This window comes from Protomyctophum bolini (assembly GCF_963924005.1).
Source record: "Protomyctophum bolini genome assembly, chromosome: 14".
In the NCBI taxonomy this organism is placed as follows: Eukaryota; Metazoa; Chordata; class Actinopteri; order Myctophiformes; family Myctophidae; genus Protomyctophum; species Protomyctophum bolini.
This window is the reverse complement of record NC_137875.1, coordinates 36070717-36090580: the sequence shown is the minus strand read 5'-3', so window position 1 is coordinate 36090580 and position 19864 is coordinate 36070717. Positions and strand designations below refer to the sequence as shown.

General features: G+C 44.2%; 2 protein-coding genes across 2 annotated transcripts in view; one reads left to right on the top strand and one right to left on the bottom strand.

Annotated features, from left to right (window-relative positions):
• Positions 1-5364, top strand: part of gdf10a (growth differentiation factor 10a) — a 6411-nt gene extending 1047 nt beyond the window's left edge. Inside the window, exons 2-3 of the mRNA XM_080781601.1 lie at positions 2641-3827; positions 4151-5364. Of these exons, the coding sequence (XP_080637727.1) occupies positions 2641-3827; positions 4151-4342 (1379 nt within the window). The 3' untranslated portion in view covers positions 4343-5364. The remainder of the gene's footprint in view (positions 1-2640; positions 3828-4150) is intronic.
• Positions 5365-10339: 4975 nt separating this feature from the next.
• znf488 (zinc finger protein 488) lies at positions 10340-14852 on the bottom strand (the record flags this gene model as incomplete). The annotated part of the gene is made up of 4 exons (XM_080782855.1): positions 14723-14852; positions 13786-14008; positions 12267-12498; positions 10340-11469 (listed from the first exon to the last, which is right to left on the bottom strand). Exons 1-4 carry the CDS (start codon positions 14731-14733, stop codon positions 10340-10342), a joined length of 1596 nt encoding a protein of 531 aa, XP_080638981.1. The 5' UTR covers positions 14734-14852.
• Between the last annotated feature and the right edge of the window lie 5012 nt (positions 14853-19864).

The window sequence follows — 19864 nt, the reverse complement described above, 5'->3', positions numbered from 1 at the left end:
TGCGTGGTCTTTAAATGCTTGTTTAATATCAAACTTGGGTCGTCCTTGAAATGAAAAAGGTTGAGAAGAGAACCACTGCTTGCATAGTTGCATTGCTGCTAGTGCTCACTCCCGAAAGAAAAAAAGAGAAAACATTCTCATGTGGCTGCTGCCTATAATACAAGTGCCCTTCATCCACTCTCCATGACTCGGGTAGGGTTATTAAAAGTGCATGCTGCATTCATTGGGTCGTCTGCATGGCTAGTGTGGGCCAGACGCCCTGAATAGGTGGGATTGTTTTGGAACAGTCTGAGAATGCCGTTGAGTGATTTCGGGACGCTTTGGGCGCACTGGGTTTGTGTGTGCTGTGTTGTGCTGTGTGCTGCCTGCAGCCCTGTACACCAGCTGTGTGACCCGCCCCGCCGCGCGCTGTCTACCGCAAGTTCTACCGCATACAGACGGTGCAATATGCGCAAGAATGCATGACGATTCCCCGCGAGCAATGCCATGCAGCTGCCCTGCTAATACAACAACGGGGGTTGGGTTGGGTGGGGGGCTGGAGCAGTACAGCTTGGGAGGGGGTCACGGCGCTGCGTCATTGTCATCCTCTGTTTTCCTGTCGCGACCATGTGGGACGCTGTGACTCCAGGTTGTGGAGTCAGGGGGGATTAAAATATGTGGTTCTCAAAGTGGGGTCCGGGGAACCCCAGGGGTGCTTGTGCAGGTTTCCAGGGGGGCCCGCAAATGTGTTGATGTAGCATCAACATCAGTTTAACCACTTCATTTTCCTATTTTATACTTTAAAAAAAATTAATAGCCTAACAAGGCTAGTAATTTTCAAAGATTTTAACAATACAAATACATCATCTCTTCATAACATATTTTCAGACCCCCAAACATGAATTTGGGGGTCCTTCACATGAACATGTTTAAAAAAGGGGGAGGAAAGCACCATGGTTCCACAACTTCCACTGCTGCTGCTTTTACAAACACAACACAGACAGAGGGCCACATATCCCACATAGTTCTCGGTTGGCATTTTATCATAACACGTGTGTGTTTGGACTGCATATGTCTTGTGTGTAATCCAAGGCGAGATGTAAGGCACATTTTGCAACAATGTGAGATCTGTTCAAACAGTTGATTATAATAAAGTCTCAGCGTTGGGGGGCAGACAGTGCCGGCTGTATTAGGCTTAAGGGAAAAGCCTTAAGGGAAACTGAAGTAAGCGTTTCCATATGCAGGCTGAATCCGAGGTAATGTATATCTCTTGAGTCAGTCCATACTTCCGCTGAACTCTCGCACAATGAACAATAACGCTGCCTGTTGAAGTCATGTTCATTATGAGTGCGGAGCAGCTCCGCTCGCCTCTACCAGGTTGGAGTCTGGTCCTCGTAAAGGGCACCTTCTGAGACCCTATCGCCTGGAGCTACATGTGCGAGTGCGACTAGTGTACCTATAGACCAGTGGTTTTCAAAGCTTTTCATTCCAGCGTTGAGAAACATACCGACACGTTATCAAGGAATGATAGTGCCGGTTAGGTTTTCTTTTAACAACTGGGAGACCAGTCTTTAACTATTTAGTGATTCTGACCCCCTTTTCATTTCAAGGACCCCTGGTTCAATATGCATTTAGGCTGTGTGTGCACCACCCCCAATTGGATACTTTTGTTTAATCTCTGGGACAATCTGCACAGTAAACAGCCTGAGAGTGTTAACTCTGACAGTGTACAAAGGGACCGTTACCAGTCCATTTGGCTCTATTTGTATACTCTGTGGAGTTACAGACCCATTAAGGGTCTATTTGGTTCCTATCAATCATTTAGCTGGGGTGGGGACCCCTCCCCTCCTCCCTCCCCAAGGACCCCTGTGGTCCAGTGATTCATTAACCAGTTCATTCATTAACCGATGATTTAGAACCTCTATAGGTGCCACCGTACCATTTTCGTGTGAAACTCCTTACATTTCATTCACATATTTAGGCATTTAAAGCATTAATTGAACAATAGGGGGGGGGGGGGGGGGACACAAAGACTGTGTTGTCTGTGTGTTTTAAGCAGGATTAAAACTTGTGGTTTCAAAGACATTTGCTTTTCATTTTCATCTGAATGTGCAGATAGATCCCTGTCAGAAAAAAGGACTCATTATCAAATCGATCACAGAACTACTGAAGGACCAGGGTAGGCTTACATATAAAAGAAATAATGGAAACAGCAAACATCTGTTGGTCTATTGGAATCACTTGTGAGCCGCACATCTACTGAACAATTGTTTCTGTGTGTGTTTTAGACCCACACAGACCAAACATTTGGCCGGTTAAATGTTTTAATCCTGGTGTCCCTTTTTTGGGGGCAGAAGAATAGCTTTTTTGTGGATACGATTTTATTTGAACCAATCTGTATGGTAGAATATATGAATACAATATAACTAACTGGTGGCTGTAGTTGGTCTGCCTGCTCTTCTATTGAGACATTTATATCCTGTGTGGTAAGGTATAGGACCACCACTGGTGATGAAACTCTAAAATCAGTTTAATCCTCTGTCCAAACAGTTTATCGGTATTAGCTAAGCCCTTTTCTCATAGCATCACTCAACAGACAGCAAAGCATCACTGACTGACATGGCCGACTAACTAAACGTTTGATGTACTCTCTCTACGCAGACACAGCTGAGCGGAGGACAGTGTATCGCCTCAACCTGACATCCATCCAGGACACAGAGGTCATCCTCTCCGCCACCTTCCACTTCCTGCTCGATCGACGCCCCATGAACCAACGGGCTTGGTTCTGTAAGCGCTTCAAGAGCCCGTCCTGTCGCTCCCTGCCCGTCCAGCCGTCACCGTCCGTCAGCCTGCTGTTTCGCTCTGTCTACCCCGGGTCGGGGGTCGCCGCCGGAGCGCAGGGGGAGTCGTTCCTGGCCAACGTGACCTTTCACCCGCACAGGAGAGGGGTGTGGCAGATGAAAGACGTGACCCCGGTCGTAAAGCAGGCACGGGAGAAGGGTCACGTCCTGGTGTGGGTGGAGCTGCTGGACGCCAGGGAGGAGAGCAAGAGGCTGCCAGAGGAGGCGCTTCCCGCGGACGCTCTGCCATACTTGTTACTGTACGCTAACGACCGGGCCCTAGGGGAGCCCAACAGCGTAGCTGCGAGTCTTCAGAGATACGACCCCTTCCCCGAGGGAGGAGAGGCCTCGCATTCCTCATACTCCCATCGCGTCCCGCACAGCTCCAACTCCTCACCGGAGCTGACAGGACGGGTAAGGAGAGAGGCCACTCTGCTCCCTGACCCCATCCACAACAATGAGCTGCCAGAGGTCGACTACAGGCCTGACGGATACATGAAAGACGACCTGTGGGAGAGGACCTGGCACCTGGCGCTCAAACCCAAGTCCAAGCCCATGAAGAAGAAGAGGAAGGGCCAGGAGGGGGGAGCGCGTGCGGAGCAGGGCAGAGGGGCCGAGGACGTAGGTGAGCCGCAGGCGCGCAGCGCAGGAGGCAAACAAACACCACCTCAAGTACCCAACCCTGACCAGGCGGTTGATAAAAGGTCCAGGGACAAGGACATTAGGCTTCCGGACAGTGTTGACAAGTCGGAGGACGAGAGGAGAAGTCAGGGAAAGGACAGGAAAAGGCACCAAGTCAGAGCTGAGGGGAGTAAGGTTCTGAGTTTCGATGAACGGACGATGCGCAAGGCCCGGAGGAGGCAGTGGGGCGAGGGCCAGGATAGGGGCTGCACCAGACGAAACCTCAGAGTGGATTTCGCAGACATCGGCTGGAGCGAGTGGGTCATAGCGCCCAAGGCCTTTGAGGCGTACTACTGCGCCGGCACCTGTGGGTTTCCCATGCCCAAGGTAGGATGACAAATCTTAATTTTATTTTCCCATCATTTGTCTTCTCATTTGGTTTAACCACTTAAACATTGAGCACTTAACATTTATTTTCTTTTAAAATAGCTGATCTACAAGTTCAAGGTGTCCCATCGTGGTGCCTTGTGAGCTTGTAGATCAGCTACAGTGTGTCTGCTATTTTCACACAACAAAGTGTAGAATAGGGCTTACGTGGTTAAAATCTGAATCAACGTCAGCACTAATAGTAAGATATTACCTATTCTTTGCCGTTTATACCATTTCCCGATTTTCATTTCCATCTTCCGCGCACGTCTCCTCTCTCTCAGGTGCTACGGCCCTCGAACCACGCCACCATCCAGAGCATCGTCCGTGCCGTGGGCATCATCCCCGGAGTCCCTGAGCCCTGCTGCGTCCCGGAGAAGATGAGCTCTCTGGCTGTGCTCTACCAGGACGAAGCCAGGAACTTGGTGCTCAAAGTCTACCCCAACATGTCCATCCAGTCCTGCTCTTGCAGATAAGAGAGGGGATGGAGGATAGGAGGAGATGATGGAAAGACAGGGTGGCCGGAGAACAAAACAAAAACATTAAAAGGCACTAACGGAGACAGAGATCTCTGCATGTATCGTTCACAGCATTCCTCTGTTTGTTGAATGCTTTCTTGATACAGAGATGGGTGCTATTATGACACTTAGAAACAGAGATGCTTTGTTCTGGTGGTGTTTCAGTGATTCCTCCTTGGAACGCAGGTCGCGCGTGCATCATGTCCGTAAACCTTTCCATCCCACGGCAGCTTGAGTTGGAGAAGTTGATTGTCTGAACGTTTGCGGTTGTCGGGGAGAACGGAATCAACCCCTTCCGAATCGAGGCCTGGGGTCTCTGATCAGCCTGTTGCTATGGTTCTTGTCTTTGAGATCACATTAAGGATTTGATGTGCAGAAGTCTCGGAGTGCTGTCAGAATGCACTTTTCCTACACAGCTCCCCGTGATTTTGCTTTCATGTTTTCATTGGGCGTGCAAGCTCTAAAGAAAAGACTGTCTCTTGGGCAGCTTATATCTAATAGATGGTAAAGAATTTGAAATAGATTGAAATTCTACATTTTAACATATTTTGTACAGATATGCTTACAGATAAGCTAAGCATGGTATTCCATTGTACATACTACAGTAAAATGTGCATTTGTTTGTGGGACAGAATAAGTATTGTACATTGTTTGCTCTGTATTTTGAAAAGGAACTATCCAATGAATTGTAAAATGACTCGAGCATCTGGAAATCATAACACTTCAATGCAGATAAAATGAAACCAGAAATATTTTTCTACAGTATATTGTATGAGACTGGGATGAAATGATTTGGTTACTAGCCAATGTATTATTTTATTTTAGAAGAAGTTTTGTACATGTTTTGTTTAAATTATGAAAAGGTAGCCATCTATAAATGTTAGAATAAAAACTAATTTAATCTTATACATTCACTGGGATATATCTTTTTTACTGTCACGTATATTGATAAAAATGGTGCATAGCTTTTGATCCTTAAAGATGGAGTGCCATGATTTTTTTCCACCCTAAAACATGATCATCAGGTCTTATTGTTATATAAGGAGGAAGATTTTTTTTTTAAAGGGTACAGTATTTGTTCAAATGTCGTTTTTATGTGTGCACGCCCACCAGTTCATTAAGTATGCCTGGTTTGCCTGGTGGGTGGTGAACTTAAGCCGCACCCACAGCTGTAGTTATACACTGACACGAAACAAGACAGGAACGCCCCAAAACGTCACATCCGGGACATTTACCCTGGGCAGAATTTTCTATGGCTGCCAATGCAACTTTTTCCAATCGTTAATCACATACGGACAAACATCTATGCCGATAATATCTAACCTGCGGAGGTAACGTGCCTTGTCCACGGGCAACAGATCTTTCAACCTATGTCATTGCAAATACGTTTGATAATCGCTACTCTGCGCAATATTGTTTTGAAAATGCCGCAAATTGCATTGCAATGAGAGCAAATCACAACTTACCCTGGGGGTGGTGACTCCGCCCTGAATACGCGTTGTCGTGTCAGTGTATATGATAAAGTGGGAGGGGTTAGGGGAGGGGCTGATAATGTGATGTCACTATATTACTGATTCTTTTCATTGGCACGTTTGACTGTCAAGGGTTCAGACTCCAGGAAGAAACCCTAAATACAAAGGGAACACATAAAAACGACTCCAGGGTGTCTTAACGAAGTACTGTCTTCAAAACATTGTGGCACTCCATCTTTAAGATGGGGTCTAATAACCGCATTGCTTCTAACAGCATGTGAATCTTCCATGTGGACATACGGGCCAGGCTATGATCTCTCAGTCATCTATCACATATCTATGATGAATCACTCCATATTTGGGCACATTTTCGACCCCATCCGACTGCCATTTTAAAATTAAATGTAATATAAAAAAGAATACAACCCTAAAACATATGTGGAAATAAATACGGGGAGTTACTTCCTTGGCAATGTGCACAAGGAATTTAGCGCTGATTGGTCCAGCGGTTTGCATGATTAGCTCTTGTAAACACACACACACACACTCAGACAGACCCATTTCTAGACGGCTCGACTCCTACAGAGCCATGCCAAGGGCTGTAAGCTTTCAAAGTTAATCCTTCAATACAAAGGCAGAGAAGGTTCCACTCAAAATAGCTGGCATTCCCCCTAAAACCTCTTGAAACCATTAACTAGAGACCACACCACAAGCTCACATGTCAGTTGTCCAGTGGTGACTGATGCTGCTGCAGTGGATTACTGGTTCATACAGGAAGCACCAGCAAGAACCTTGTCCACTTCAAGCTTCTAAAGATGGTGGACTTCCCCATCTGCTAACCCCTGGAGCAACACACGTTTCCAAGATGCAGGACGCGCTCCTCAATGGCTCTTTTGAACAGTGTGGTTTGAAAAAGATGACTTCATCCTCTGTAGCCTAACTCAGACATTTGAGAGCCTCATTTAGGGAAAAGTGGGAATCCTCATAGGAAGGCTAGGCTACACTACTGTACATTAATTTCCTAAGTGTTCATTTAACTAGTAGGGTCCCCCCTAAGTTACAAAAAGATCAATTAACACTCACAATTTTACTGTATATTTTTAAATGGACATAGACATGACAGCCAGGGGAAACAGGACAGTTTTTTCTTAATGGTCGTTCACCTTAACGATCACATATTCATAAAAATATGATATTCAGACAAATGTAGAGTTCGTATCGGCTACTCTAAACAAAACAGTATCCTTAAAACTATTTCAGTGCAAACAGAGCAGCTTCCACCACATCAGAAAGATATATGTTATGAGCCACATGTGTTACATCAAAAGTGTTGAACATTTTTTGACAGCAGAACCAGGCTTTATAGTAGCCTATGTCATTCTGTACATTTGTACAACAATGTGTCAGCACATGCCTTGAGAGCTACAATATAAGCAGGGCCAGGGTGGCAACCTCTCCCACACTGTGTGTGTGTGTGTGTGTGTGTGTGTGTGTGTGTGTGTGTGTGTGTGTGTGTGTGTGTGTGTGTGTGTGTGTGTGTGTGCGCGCGCACACACACGTGTGCATGTGTAGTGTACACACGTGTGCATGTGTACAAACATCACGTTTGCTCTTTCGAATGTATTTTTCACTGAGTCAAGAGTTTACGATAACAGTAGTGTGACTGATATAGCCTACATTGTACAATATCGAGATATATAATAATATTGTTTCACGAAGCCTTGTAAACCTAAACCTATAACTTTAATGAGGAACAGCCGCAGCATGTAAAACCATGATTGTAAATAAAAATCAGGTTGCATTTGTTAAAATAAAGAAATGAAAAATACATAAACTTGAGTCATATAGCTCTCAGTGTGTGTGTGTGTGTGTGTGTGTGTGTGTGTGTGTGTGTGTGTGTGTGTGTGTGTGTGTGTGTGTGTGTGCGCGCGTGCGTGCGTGTGTGCGTGCGTGCGTGCATGTGCGTGCGTGTGTGTATAACCTACAGTATCCCAGACCCAGCAGATTTCCCACCATCTTTTTAACAGCCACATGAACCAATTACAGCATGGTTAAATGGTCCGGGGCCTACTAACCAGTGGAGACCACTAACTATAGGCCATACCATATACTTTTTAAATTGGGTTGAGCCTGAGGGTAATTTGGTGCTGTTACAGTAGCTGCTGTAGCCTCTGTGCCCACACTTGTCAAGTTGCTCATCTTTCTTAACTCCGTTCTTCATATTCCATGGCCATTCTCTCTCGGATAGCCTTCTGGAAGCCTGCTTAGTGCACGGTTCAATGGTAAGCTTTAGTTAGACCAGTGGTTCTCAGAGTGGAGTTCAGGGACCCTCAGTGTCCCACGAGGGAGTTCTAAATTGGCCTTTACAAGTTATATTATTCCATTATTTGTACACTCTCAGAGTTATGGGGGTTCTTGAAATTAAAATGTTTTAGAATCACTGAGTTCGACAACTAACAGAAACCGAATATGAGGCTATATAGGCCCAGACAAGGGAGGATTTTCTGGGTTCTGCTCTTTCTTCAGAAGATCAAGACCGACTTTGTAGATACTTATTTTCATTCAGACACGGTTACAGGTGTTGTTTTGCTAAATGTTCAAATTAAAGGTGGAACTCTATTAAAATTGGAATCATTGCTATAGAACAGTCTATACAGCACAGTGGTCTCCCCATCTCTCCAGGCCCCAGCTCTTTAGTGAACAGAAAACCAATTTCATCCAACCAGGAGAGAGAAACTATTTATCTTACCAATGTATATGTATAATATTGTCTGCTCTTTTTTTGTTTCATCAAAACATTAAACGCCATTGACATTGAAGGGGTCATATGTAAATGAGCGAATCAGCCAACCAATCACAGGCAACAAGCATTCTTATTGGCCAATGGCCAGTATGAGATGATTCATGATGATGTATGATGATAAGAGCTGATAATTCTGCTAAATATGAGGTAAAGTGATAACTTATGATGTATTATTATAGGCCTATGTTAAGCTACACAGTATGTGGTACATACAGAAATGTAAACTAGCCCCCCACCTACCAGCTGCAATATTAAAATGATTAACACAAATAATGCATTATACTAATTACAATCCTATGATTGTGAAATGGGTCATTCTGTGTACTGTAATGAGTATGGGCTACTTTGGTATTAACTATATATTTTGAGGCCAACTCTTTTGTACTTTTATTCAGATACAATATTGAATAATAATAATACTTTTACTTAACAGAGAATCTCTTGTAGTGTTGCTACTTTTACATAATTAAACTTCTTCCAATACGGTAAATGGGTTGGATGGATTGATGGTTGATTGATGTGTATAGGAACTTTTTACATTAGATGTTTTTGGTGGAGAAAGGTTAGTCGCTGCTGCCACCTGTTGGAACAAGTAAGTCACTCAGGGTGAAAGAATGAGTCGAACAACACTACGTTTTTGATCGTTGCAGTTTTGAATGTGCAAAGACTCCAAAGAGACACTCGGTATATCTGTAGTAGTAAACCAAACAGACCATTTTGTCACTGTAAATTGCATCGAGACAATCACAACTGCCCCAGTATCGCTCTCTGCTATAATTCCTGAGTTCTCCTCCTGAGTTTAAGGCACAATTCAGACTTTATTTAATTTTAGCCTAGGAAACAGGACTAACGACGTAGGTTGGTTTACACGAACCTCTATCGTCATCTAGTGGACATGCTTCAAACGTCAGCTGAACCCTCATGTCAATATCTGTAGGCTACACTACATTAACCGACAGGACTACACATCAAAGATTCACCATAAGACTAAAGCATTTAAATAGGCCTATATCAAGCATCAAGCATCACTTAACAAAAACGTATACTACCTTTAAAGGTATTAAACGGTATTATACGTTTTTGTTAAAATGAGTTAGCCAAAATATCTATATTTTGAGCCTGTTCATTGTCATAACAGGGGTCCCGGTCTCCCCGTCTCTCGAGCTGACACATAGCCTTATACAGAATAAACAACAAGTAGCCTAAAAATGGAAATGATTAAACAAATAAATGGGCTGACAAACTTAGATGGATTATAGAAGCTCCGTCTTTTCATTATGTTTATGTTCATGTGATATTTTTCATTTTCATTTCTGTATAGCCTGCTATGTTCATGGCTCTTTCTCCAGATGTATCTCATTTGCAATCAGCTGAGCCTGTTGTTCCCCTTGCATCATGATAGTTTATCTGTGGCGTCTTATGTTCATCTGTAGGCCTATACTAATAAATATGCGGTTGGTTTGTTTGAACAGTATTCTGCCTGGCTGTTCTGCATTTGGGTTCTCACTTCTCACCGCACCAGTAGGCCAATATGTGACAGTTTAGAGCTGGTGATGTGAGATACGCGATTACTAACAAAATATAGCGCTTTAACTTGTCTTTTTAACAACACAAAAAAAACTAAACAAACAAAAATCACTTACACCACCGCTAAAGTTTAAAGAGTATTTTTAATATTTTTCAGTTATGAGAGGTCATGTGCCTGGAGAGGTGGTGCCGCTCGCGGAAGTACTCGTGGCAGATGGGACAGGTGAGCTTCTCCTCTCGCCTCCGCCGGACCTGGGACTCCGCCGCGAACTCCTTCTTGTGGTGCGAGCGCATGTGGAACACCAGGTCCGACGTCATTCGGAAGGACAGGTTGCACTTGGCGCACCAGTTCTGCACCGACACGCCGAACGACGTGAACGTCGGCGGGAGGACCGTGAGCGTCGCCGCCGAGGCCGCGGCGCTCGCCTGGAACTGAGCGCCCATCCTCCTCGACCAGTGCTCCGTGTGGGCGTAATGGAACGCGGCGCCCGGCGGCGCGCTCCGTGCGCTCTGCTGCTGCAGCTCCCCGCTCAGCGTGCTGCTAGGTGCCATTAGGTTGCCGTATGACGATCCCAGTCCCAGTACCGTTCTCGGAGTGAACACGTCGACCATGGCGGCGGGTGGCGTGGATAGATGCAGCGTGGTGGTGGATTCACTGGAAGTCCTTTTTCTGGGTCTGCAGAAAGCGCTTTTCTGTTCCCCAGCGGCGGGGCCGCTCGACAGGACCAGGGTAAACGCACTGCTGCTGTTTGTCGAACCCAACCCAGAGCTACTCCTCTCTCCTCCGGGCTCCGTCTCTCTGTCCGCGTCCGTTGTTCCATCGTGCGTAAAGTTCCCCCTGGCCTCTCCGTGTTCAGCGAAACCGCTGTTCTTACATTCCAAATGGTCCGTTTTAAACCTGTCCGCCTTCAGTTTCAGAATAGATGCAGATGCATCTAACGTCGACTGGTGGTAGTCTCTGTCTAGCTGCGTAATATTGTTGTCATTTGAAATATTCGTTTTTTCCAGAAGGACCGATTTTCTTCCCTTTGGATAAACGATGTCCTCGTGCTTCCTTTTCTTGGGGGAAACCTCGGCGTCGTCGTCAGAGCCGCATCTTTTATGCTCCAGGTCTCTGGCGATGTTGTGGAAATCCGTCACCCGTCGTGGTTTCTTTATCTCCTTCTCGTCGTAAGGCTCGCGGCTCCATGCTTCGTTTTTGGCTTGGACGCACAGGAACCGACAGTGCGCGAGGTATGGATGCTCGTTCTTGAAGATCTGGTTACACCTTGTACATCTTAATTCTGTCAAAGAGATACATATGAAACGTTAATTATCGGTCCGCTGATCAATATTAGGAGACAAATAAATGCATTTCGATAAGCATGCCTATAACGTAGTGATTCTCAACAATTATTTTAAGGGCCATCATTTTATGGATTTTTTTTTAAATATTTTTTTTTGGGGGGGGTGGGGGCGTTAGGGGTAGAACATGTGTAGGCTATTGTTAATTAGACATGATTTGGTGCAGTGTGTTCTGTAGGCTAATTTGGTCAATTTAGGCGAAACAATGAAAATGACTTTTGTTAACAGTTGTATGTAGTTGTAATAGTGGTGGAGATTAACTATAATCATTTAGCTGGGGACCCCATGTGGAAGCCCATGTCAAAGACCCCCTGACCCTGCTGGGGGTCTGACCCTTAGGTCTGACCCCGGCTATAGGGTGGGAGTTCCCTGCATGGGACAAAACATTTTCAGATGAGGGATCCGCAGCCAAATTCTAAATTTGGGACCCTTAAAAAGGCCTGAGAACTATATATTTAGAAGGCATTTGTATAGAATGTGCCTCGGGTCTTTAATGAGTCGACATCCATGTGGCCCCGTGCAGCCAGTCGGTATATAGAGCAGTGGTTCTGAAACCGTTCAGACCGAGACCCAAAAGAGAGACATTTGCCCTGGACACAGTCACACAAGTGATTTCTTTTTTTTTGTAGTTTTTATATATTTAAATGTAGGAAAATAAAATGGGAGTCGTGTAAAAAAAAAAAATCCAAAACATGGGTCAGAAACACATTGTGCCTCGGGGTCTCACGACTCTCACCTCCGCCGGGCCGCCGTGTGATCATGTCGCTGAAGCCCAGGAGGTGGGACAGCTCCGGGTCGTACCACACCAGCAGCTCCTGGTCCTGCAGCACGTCCCGCGTGGTGCGCACGTGCAGCTGGCCCGCCTTCAGGTAGGCCTCGGCGTTCTGCTCCTCTCGGTTGCGGGCCGCCTGCACCAGCCTGAGCCAGGACAGCACCAGCACCGAGCTGCGCATGGCCTCGGGGTCGACCTGTTGACACGGAATATAAGGCTTATTATTATGCAGGCTACAGCAGTGGCTCTCATAAGTTTTAATGGCAAGGACCCCCGCATTTATATGTAGGCCTACTGTATGGCTATATGTATTTGGCCTCATAACCCCACCTGAAAATATTGTGCTAAATTAAGGTGCTAAATTAAGTGCTCACAATGAAGGGCTTTGTGTAGTTCTGTCTGTCTGTCTGTCTGTCTGTCTGTCTGTCTGTCTGTCTGTTTGGAGCACAGAATGGTTTGTAGAATGACCTATTGACCCCTGCAGATCATTGGGGTCATTCACACTGAACAGTTAGCTAATTGGGGCCGCATTGGGGTCACACACGCACACACACACACGCACACACAGCACCGCTCAAGTTCACACAAGTGTGATTTATTTATTTACATGTGGTACATACTACAAGTTCACAAAGTGAGCTTGTAGATCTACTCTTTTTGAATAGTCAAAGTATAAAATATGAATGGTTAAAATTATTGTGATGCTATAACTAATTTTGGAGTTCATGCAGACCCCTGCAAGCTATACTCCTGGAAGTGCCCAGATCCCACTGTGAGAGCCACCATGGGCTAGTATGACATACACTAGGTCTACTTTGTCCTATAGGGTGTCCACGCACTCAGACAATGGACATGCTTTGTGAGCTTATATCTGCTACAGTATATGTTCTAAATGAAGCATTACACACATGTTGACAGGTGTAGGCTAACAAACACATTTACTCAAGTACTGTAGGATTACTACAATTTTGAGGCTAAAGACATTTAATAGGCTACTTGAGTGTTTCCATTTTTTACACTTTATACTTCATACAATGATTATATTAAGCAGCCGAGCAGCACATATAGGCTAAAGTTTAAAATCACCTTCACCTATGCTACCATAAAGTGACACAATGCACATTAACACTCAATAACACAATAATATTTATTGAAATTGAAGTTCTGCAACATTTTTACGTTTTGGTACTATAATAAAATAAAATAAAAAATATATAATATATTATTTTGATGCCAGGCGTTTATATATTGTTTACTCAAATTACATTTTGAATAAGCCTATAGGACTTTTAGGCTACGGCTCGGCTACCATGCACTGTAGGCCTATATTTCTACACTGCGTTATAGGCAGTTTTACGGTACTTAAGTAGCCTATATGAGTAGCCTTCTTACACCACTGTAATAAGAGTCAAATTACGCACGCAAAGTTTCACTCCATGCAGTAAATCTGTTATTTCTCTGCATGCTTAGATTTTAAACTCACCTTGAACACGTGGGATTTGGTTCGTTTGTCGCATGATTTTTGCGCTATGAAGGCGATGGTGTCGTAGAAGGTGTTCTGGAGCACGCACGGACCGAAAGATGTGCCCGCAGGGATGCTGCGCGTCACCACCACGCTGGTGTACAGATCCGCTGGAGGCTGCAGGAATCTGCTGTCCCCACTGGTCCAAACAGACCGAGGCAGAACGCTGTGGTCCATGGTTAAACTGTGGGGAAACATGCAGTTCGATATTAAACACATATTTAAAACATATATAATTATAGGCTATACATTTTAGAAGTTAAACTTAAAACATGGTTGGCAAAAAAAGACTGCTGTATTGCCCATAGAGCCTAAATGTGTTTTGGTTAAACACAGAAAACGACTTATCTATAGACTAGAGTCATGTTTTAATCGCTTCTGACCTGCATGCTGTCATTGCTGATAGCTGATTTTGTATAGACTGTTCCGTCTGCTTGCATCAGGCTGCATATATAGAGCCTACATTAGGGGCTATACAATTGCGCAATTTTGGGCTAATTTGGGCTGAATTTAGCCCTCCTAAATGTAGCCTATTGCAGTAAATTTATTCAGTCGGTTTCTCCTTTTGTCCCCCCATCTGCCAGGCATGCAGCGCAACTGTCTCCTGTGCTGCGTAAACTGGTCAACAGATGCAATTGATTCACCGGCATTATTTTTTATTCTATTCATTTAACAGATATTTATCATTCTGGCTAGTCGATAAAACTTATACGGTAACTTGTAAATTATTATCGATTTTATTATTTTTCTTACAGTTGACTTGACTATCCAAAGATTATGATTCCATCATGGCAACACAAAAATCAAATTCAAACACAAATGTATAGGCTAAATATGTATAGCCTTATGGAGACCTAAATGAAAATAGGAATAATAAAGCTGATGCATATTCACTCACCCACTGGCCATGAATTCAAATGGTCGCCTCGTCTCTACGAGAAGGCAGATCTCCAGCAGCAGGTGCAATGGCAAAGAAAGACTCCGTTCTCCTCTGGCGAAGGAGAGCGACTGACTGACTGACTGACTGACTGGCGTTACTGCCTCCTCTCTCTACACGATCACACACTTATGTTCGTCAGAAAGCGCATTGAAGCGTAGCGTAGTCGTGCCCGTGGTAGAATATGCGCACGCGCAAGTGCACACCCACACGCGCGCGCGCACACACACACACACACACACACACACACACACACACACACACCGAAGCGTGTGTCGTTTGGTCCCCTATAACAAACACTTGCTTGTCTCATTCATTATTAAACAAAAGGTGCAGTTATTTTTAGGGCATCAGCCAAAGGGTCTGTCTCTCAGTCTCACTCCTTTTATACTGCTGTTTTTATAGCCTATCAAAAACAGGAACAATAGGCTTATCAGAGTTTATAATGCTATACATGTTTTTTTCTACAAGAGATAACCAATAGGACTATAATTTGGACTCTTTTTTATTTTCATTTTATCGGGTTAGTCTCGCGCAATTTCCAAATGCTTCCATCGGAGATTGTGGAATAGTTGTCTGTTACGCGAGACAATTTGGAGTGGGATTGAATTGAATTGAATTTCAGCTTTTGAGGTTAAATGTGCTCATAAAGCCTACTGCCATATACAGGCTAAATAGGATACTATAGCCTATAGTTACCATGCAAGGAACGCTTGATAATCCAACAGGATATCTATCCAAACAAAAACCTTGATACAGAATAATCCATGAATGCACATTAGACAAATCGTTGATTATATACCACATACAACCACTGGTGAACCATGCGGCGAATTTGGACCATGGCATTTGAATGGTCATTTTATGGTTTTACCATACAACTGTTGTTTACCATACAACAAATTAATGAACAAAGGTAGTCCTATGCCAGTAGCCAGTAATGCCATACCATGATATCCACAATGTATGTGAAGTTAAATCCCTTTGTTTAATTGAAGCAGGCCCTATTTGTCAAGTGATTATTTACAGTTAAAATGAAACGTCTATAAATGGAATGACTTTGATAGCCCGTTTGAATTGTCACTTGTTTGTCAGTCATCAATAATCCTCCATCGCAGGGGCATTCTGACCAAACAATTCAAATGAATACCCTCTTCTGTGAAAAACTATATACATGAAGACTAAGAGTGCGGGCGCAGACACCTGCACAAAACAGTTTGCAATCAAACAGCCAGTCGACAATACAGCGCATGATAGACGCGCCGACCACGGCAACGACAGACAGGCTGACCACAGTGTTGCAGATGCAGTTAGTACTAGTGTAGCAAGCAACTCTGACAATAGTACAGTATTACGGCAGACAGCTACCATTTGGATAGATGCACCAACGCAAAGCCAAGTAGCTGCAGGTGCCTATGGGGGTAGGACCCGCAGTTTCATTAAAGAGGATATTTCCAGAGCACTTAACCTGCCAGTTATAGGTAAAGAAACGTTGAATATGTATGTTTGGTTCCAAAACACCCCAGATAATTATCTGCAGAATCGTGCATATCCACGACTCAACTATAGGCTGAGGAAGAAATGCCACTTGACAGTTTTCAAATCAGCCTCATGGTGGCGCTACAACAGGCCAAGTTGCGTCTCTCACACACACACACACACACACACACACACACACACACACACACACACACACACACACACACACACACACACACACACACACACACACACACACACACACACACACACACACACACACACACACACAAGGCAGGGTTCTGCAACTTTTTGGAAAATAAGTGCCATGTTTGTATTTTCTAGATAGTCAGTATGTCATAACAACATACATTTTAATGACAAATAAAAAACATATTTACGTGCAGGATGTAATTTACATGTGAGGGACTTTGTTTGTAATCTTTTTTTTTTTTTTAAAGATCCGAGCTCTCTCTCACACCAGTAGTGTGCCAGTGCAATTCCTTTGTGTCAATGTTGGCACCGGTGCCAAAGGTTGCCTTGACAGAATTGTGTCCAATATCTGCCCGGCCTATAGCAAGCATGTCCACCACCAGGAGGAAGTAGTAGTCCACTGTTTGCGTCCCGGCCAAACATCTTCTTTTGGGTCTTGAGCTAAAAGGTTTGGGCACCATGCACTGGTGTATAGTCAGCCTTGAGCACTTATAGGCTGTTCCAGTCATCTCAGTATACTGCATCAGCCAGCTCAGCCTGGTCAAGAGGCCTGGAAATTGAACCATGGAGACAGCGCTGCATGTGTACTCTAAAAGGGAGCTCACCACATCAGCGTAGTTTGGACTTGGATCCTCAGTGGCACTCTGGCTGACTTTACTTTGGTTCAGCTGTGTTACGCACTGAGGGAACAGAAGGCCTTATTCCTCTGAGCTCACAGCGGCATGCATGGAGCATCAGGAGGACATTACACGGAGGAGGTATAGCTCAAAGGAAGCTTTCAGCTCAATTCATCCATGTGAGCATATAAATATTCACTTCTCTTTCTGCTGGCTGATAGATATACTTATTTTAGGAGTCCAGAGACTGGAGGAGATAAAGACAGTTCATCATCATCATCATCATCATCCATCATGGGAGTTGTGTCTTCCTAATGGTGAAACACGTGCTGCATGTTTTTGAACTTGAACTCTCCTGCATCTCCTTTGCCTCTTCTTGTTCTTTTAGTCCTCTTTTTCCAGAAGAACCATGACAGCTGGAATCAGTGCTTCAGTTCAACCACCATGACGATCCTGCATGTGTGACGTTTGGTCCAGTCTGGACATGTCAGGGTCATGGGATGATTGGGATCTCTCTCTTCATGCAACATCGCTGACTGTCAGTTGCAGAATGAGATTAATTTTACAAGACCATGTTGGTGATTTAGATAATTATAATTTCACACACGCATGCAGGCCTACATGTAACGCCCAGCAAAGCCAACATCTTAACCACTAATTGCCCCTTGCCCCGGGGAGATATTAGCCTTTTGGTCATCATAGGCAGAGGCCACATGGGCCACTACTGCTACATAATAATACAAATAATAAAACTTTATTTGTATAGCACCTTTCATGACATGAAATGCAGCTCAAAGTGCTTTACAGATCAATGGAGCAAAAAATAATTAGATTAAAATAATAGCATTAATGCAATACAGTGAGCACATGAATAAAAGATCAATTAAAAGCAAGAGTGTAGAAGTATAGGTCTTGAGCTGTGCTTTAAGAGTGTCTACAGAGGCTGCCTGTCGAAGGTATAGTGGGAGTTTGTTCCACGCCGGTCGGCCCGTAGAAGCAGAAAGCTGCTTCACCGTGTTTTTTAGTTGCCATTTTAGGCACAGCGAGCAGGCCAGCAGTGGAAGGCCACTGGGCGGTTTGGGACATATTTAGGCAGGTAGTCATGTTTTAGTAGGAAGGTGTGAGACCATTGAGAGCTTTATAAACAAGTAAAATAATTTTAAAATCAATCCTAGAAACAACCGGAAGCCAATGCAGTGAAGCTAAAACTGGTGTAATATACTGCTACATGATATACTGTACTATAGGCCTACATTAAATAACAGCCTATGTTCATTTGTACATTCGACAGCTTTTCACTGAAGTCATTGTGCTGACAACAATAAGATGTCATCATGTCACAATACCTCCCACACATATTAATGTCCATGATTAGACTAATTACTGCCATACATTTGGTCTAGGGCCAATGACTCACTGCATGGGGCCATGCTGAAACATTTTCTTAATATGGGATAACATGTCCAGCATTCTAGAATGTAATAATATAAAAATGTCAATATAAATAATTTAAGTCCACAACTGACAAAAGCAGCTTCTTCTCAGTTCATTTTCATCCAGACCCCTGATTGACTTGTCTTGTTGTAGCCTATAGGTTTTGCAGTTCTTCTTTTCTTCAGATGGGGGCATAGCAGAGCACCATGCCACTCCAGTGAAGTGGATTTAATCCAATATCGAATTCCCACGTTTTTTGGGGAGTAAAACCACAGGTTTCAGAAGGTACACTGCAACAATTAACTTAAAATCCCACAGAAGGGATTGGCGCTCTTATCATCATCTCATTCCGGCTAATCACAATTTGCGTCCTCACTTTTGTCTTCAATGTTTGTGTTTATTTATACAAACACTCAAAGCTGGCCATTCATTGTCAATGACATTCAATGTTTGTGTTTACACAAACACTCAAAACTGGCCATTCAATTTCAATGGCACCGTGAACCACTCCATACTGGTTAGTGGTTAACAAGCTAAAAGCAATTGGTTTCGATAGCACATCAGTGAGCTGGATGCAATCCTACCTGCAGGGGAGAGAACAGATGGTGGAGGTGAATGGTCCGGAACACCCCCCCCTCTCCCCCTCCCAGTGAGCTGTGGCGTTCCACAAGGAAGCATACTAGGGTCTTTACTGTTCCTATATGTAAACGACATGACCTCAGCTTGTGACTGCAACTTGTTCCTGTTCGCAGATGACTCGGCACTGCTAATCTCGGACAGGAACAAAGTGCAGGTTGAAAAGGCCCTCAGCTCTGAACTCGGTAGAATCTGCACCTGGCTCGCTGATAACAAACTATAACGATAACACGATAACAAACTATCTTGAAAAACTGAATCCATTCTCTTTGGATCTAATAGTAATCTCAAGGCAAATGGCTTCTTGGTTAGAGTGGGTGACAATGTTATCACACGTAAAGATGAAATTAACTACCTAGGTTCCATCCTGGAGGCCAATCTTTCCGGTGATAAAATGGCCACCAACATAATCAAAAAAGTCAACCCTGAACCAAAGAACAAGATTCCTTTACAGGATCTCCTCACTGGTCAACAAAAACATCTTGAAGACCTAAACAGGAGTCCACGTACAAGGTTTCTTTGACTATGCATGCACTTCCTGGTACCACAGCACCTCAAAGGCCCTTAAAACTAGGCTCCAGACTTCCCAAAACAAACTGGTCAGGCTCCTACTTGGCCTCACCCCCCGAACCCACCTCACCCCTGCCCACTTTGACAGGCTATATGGCTTAGGGTCGACGACAGAGTACAGCATCTTGCAATGGGTCTGGTCCACAAGATTCGA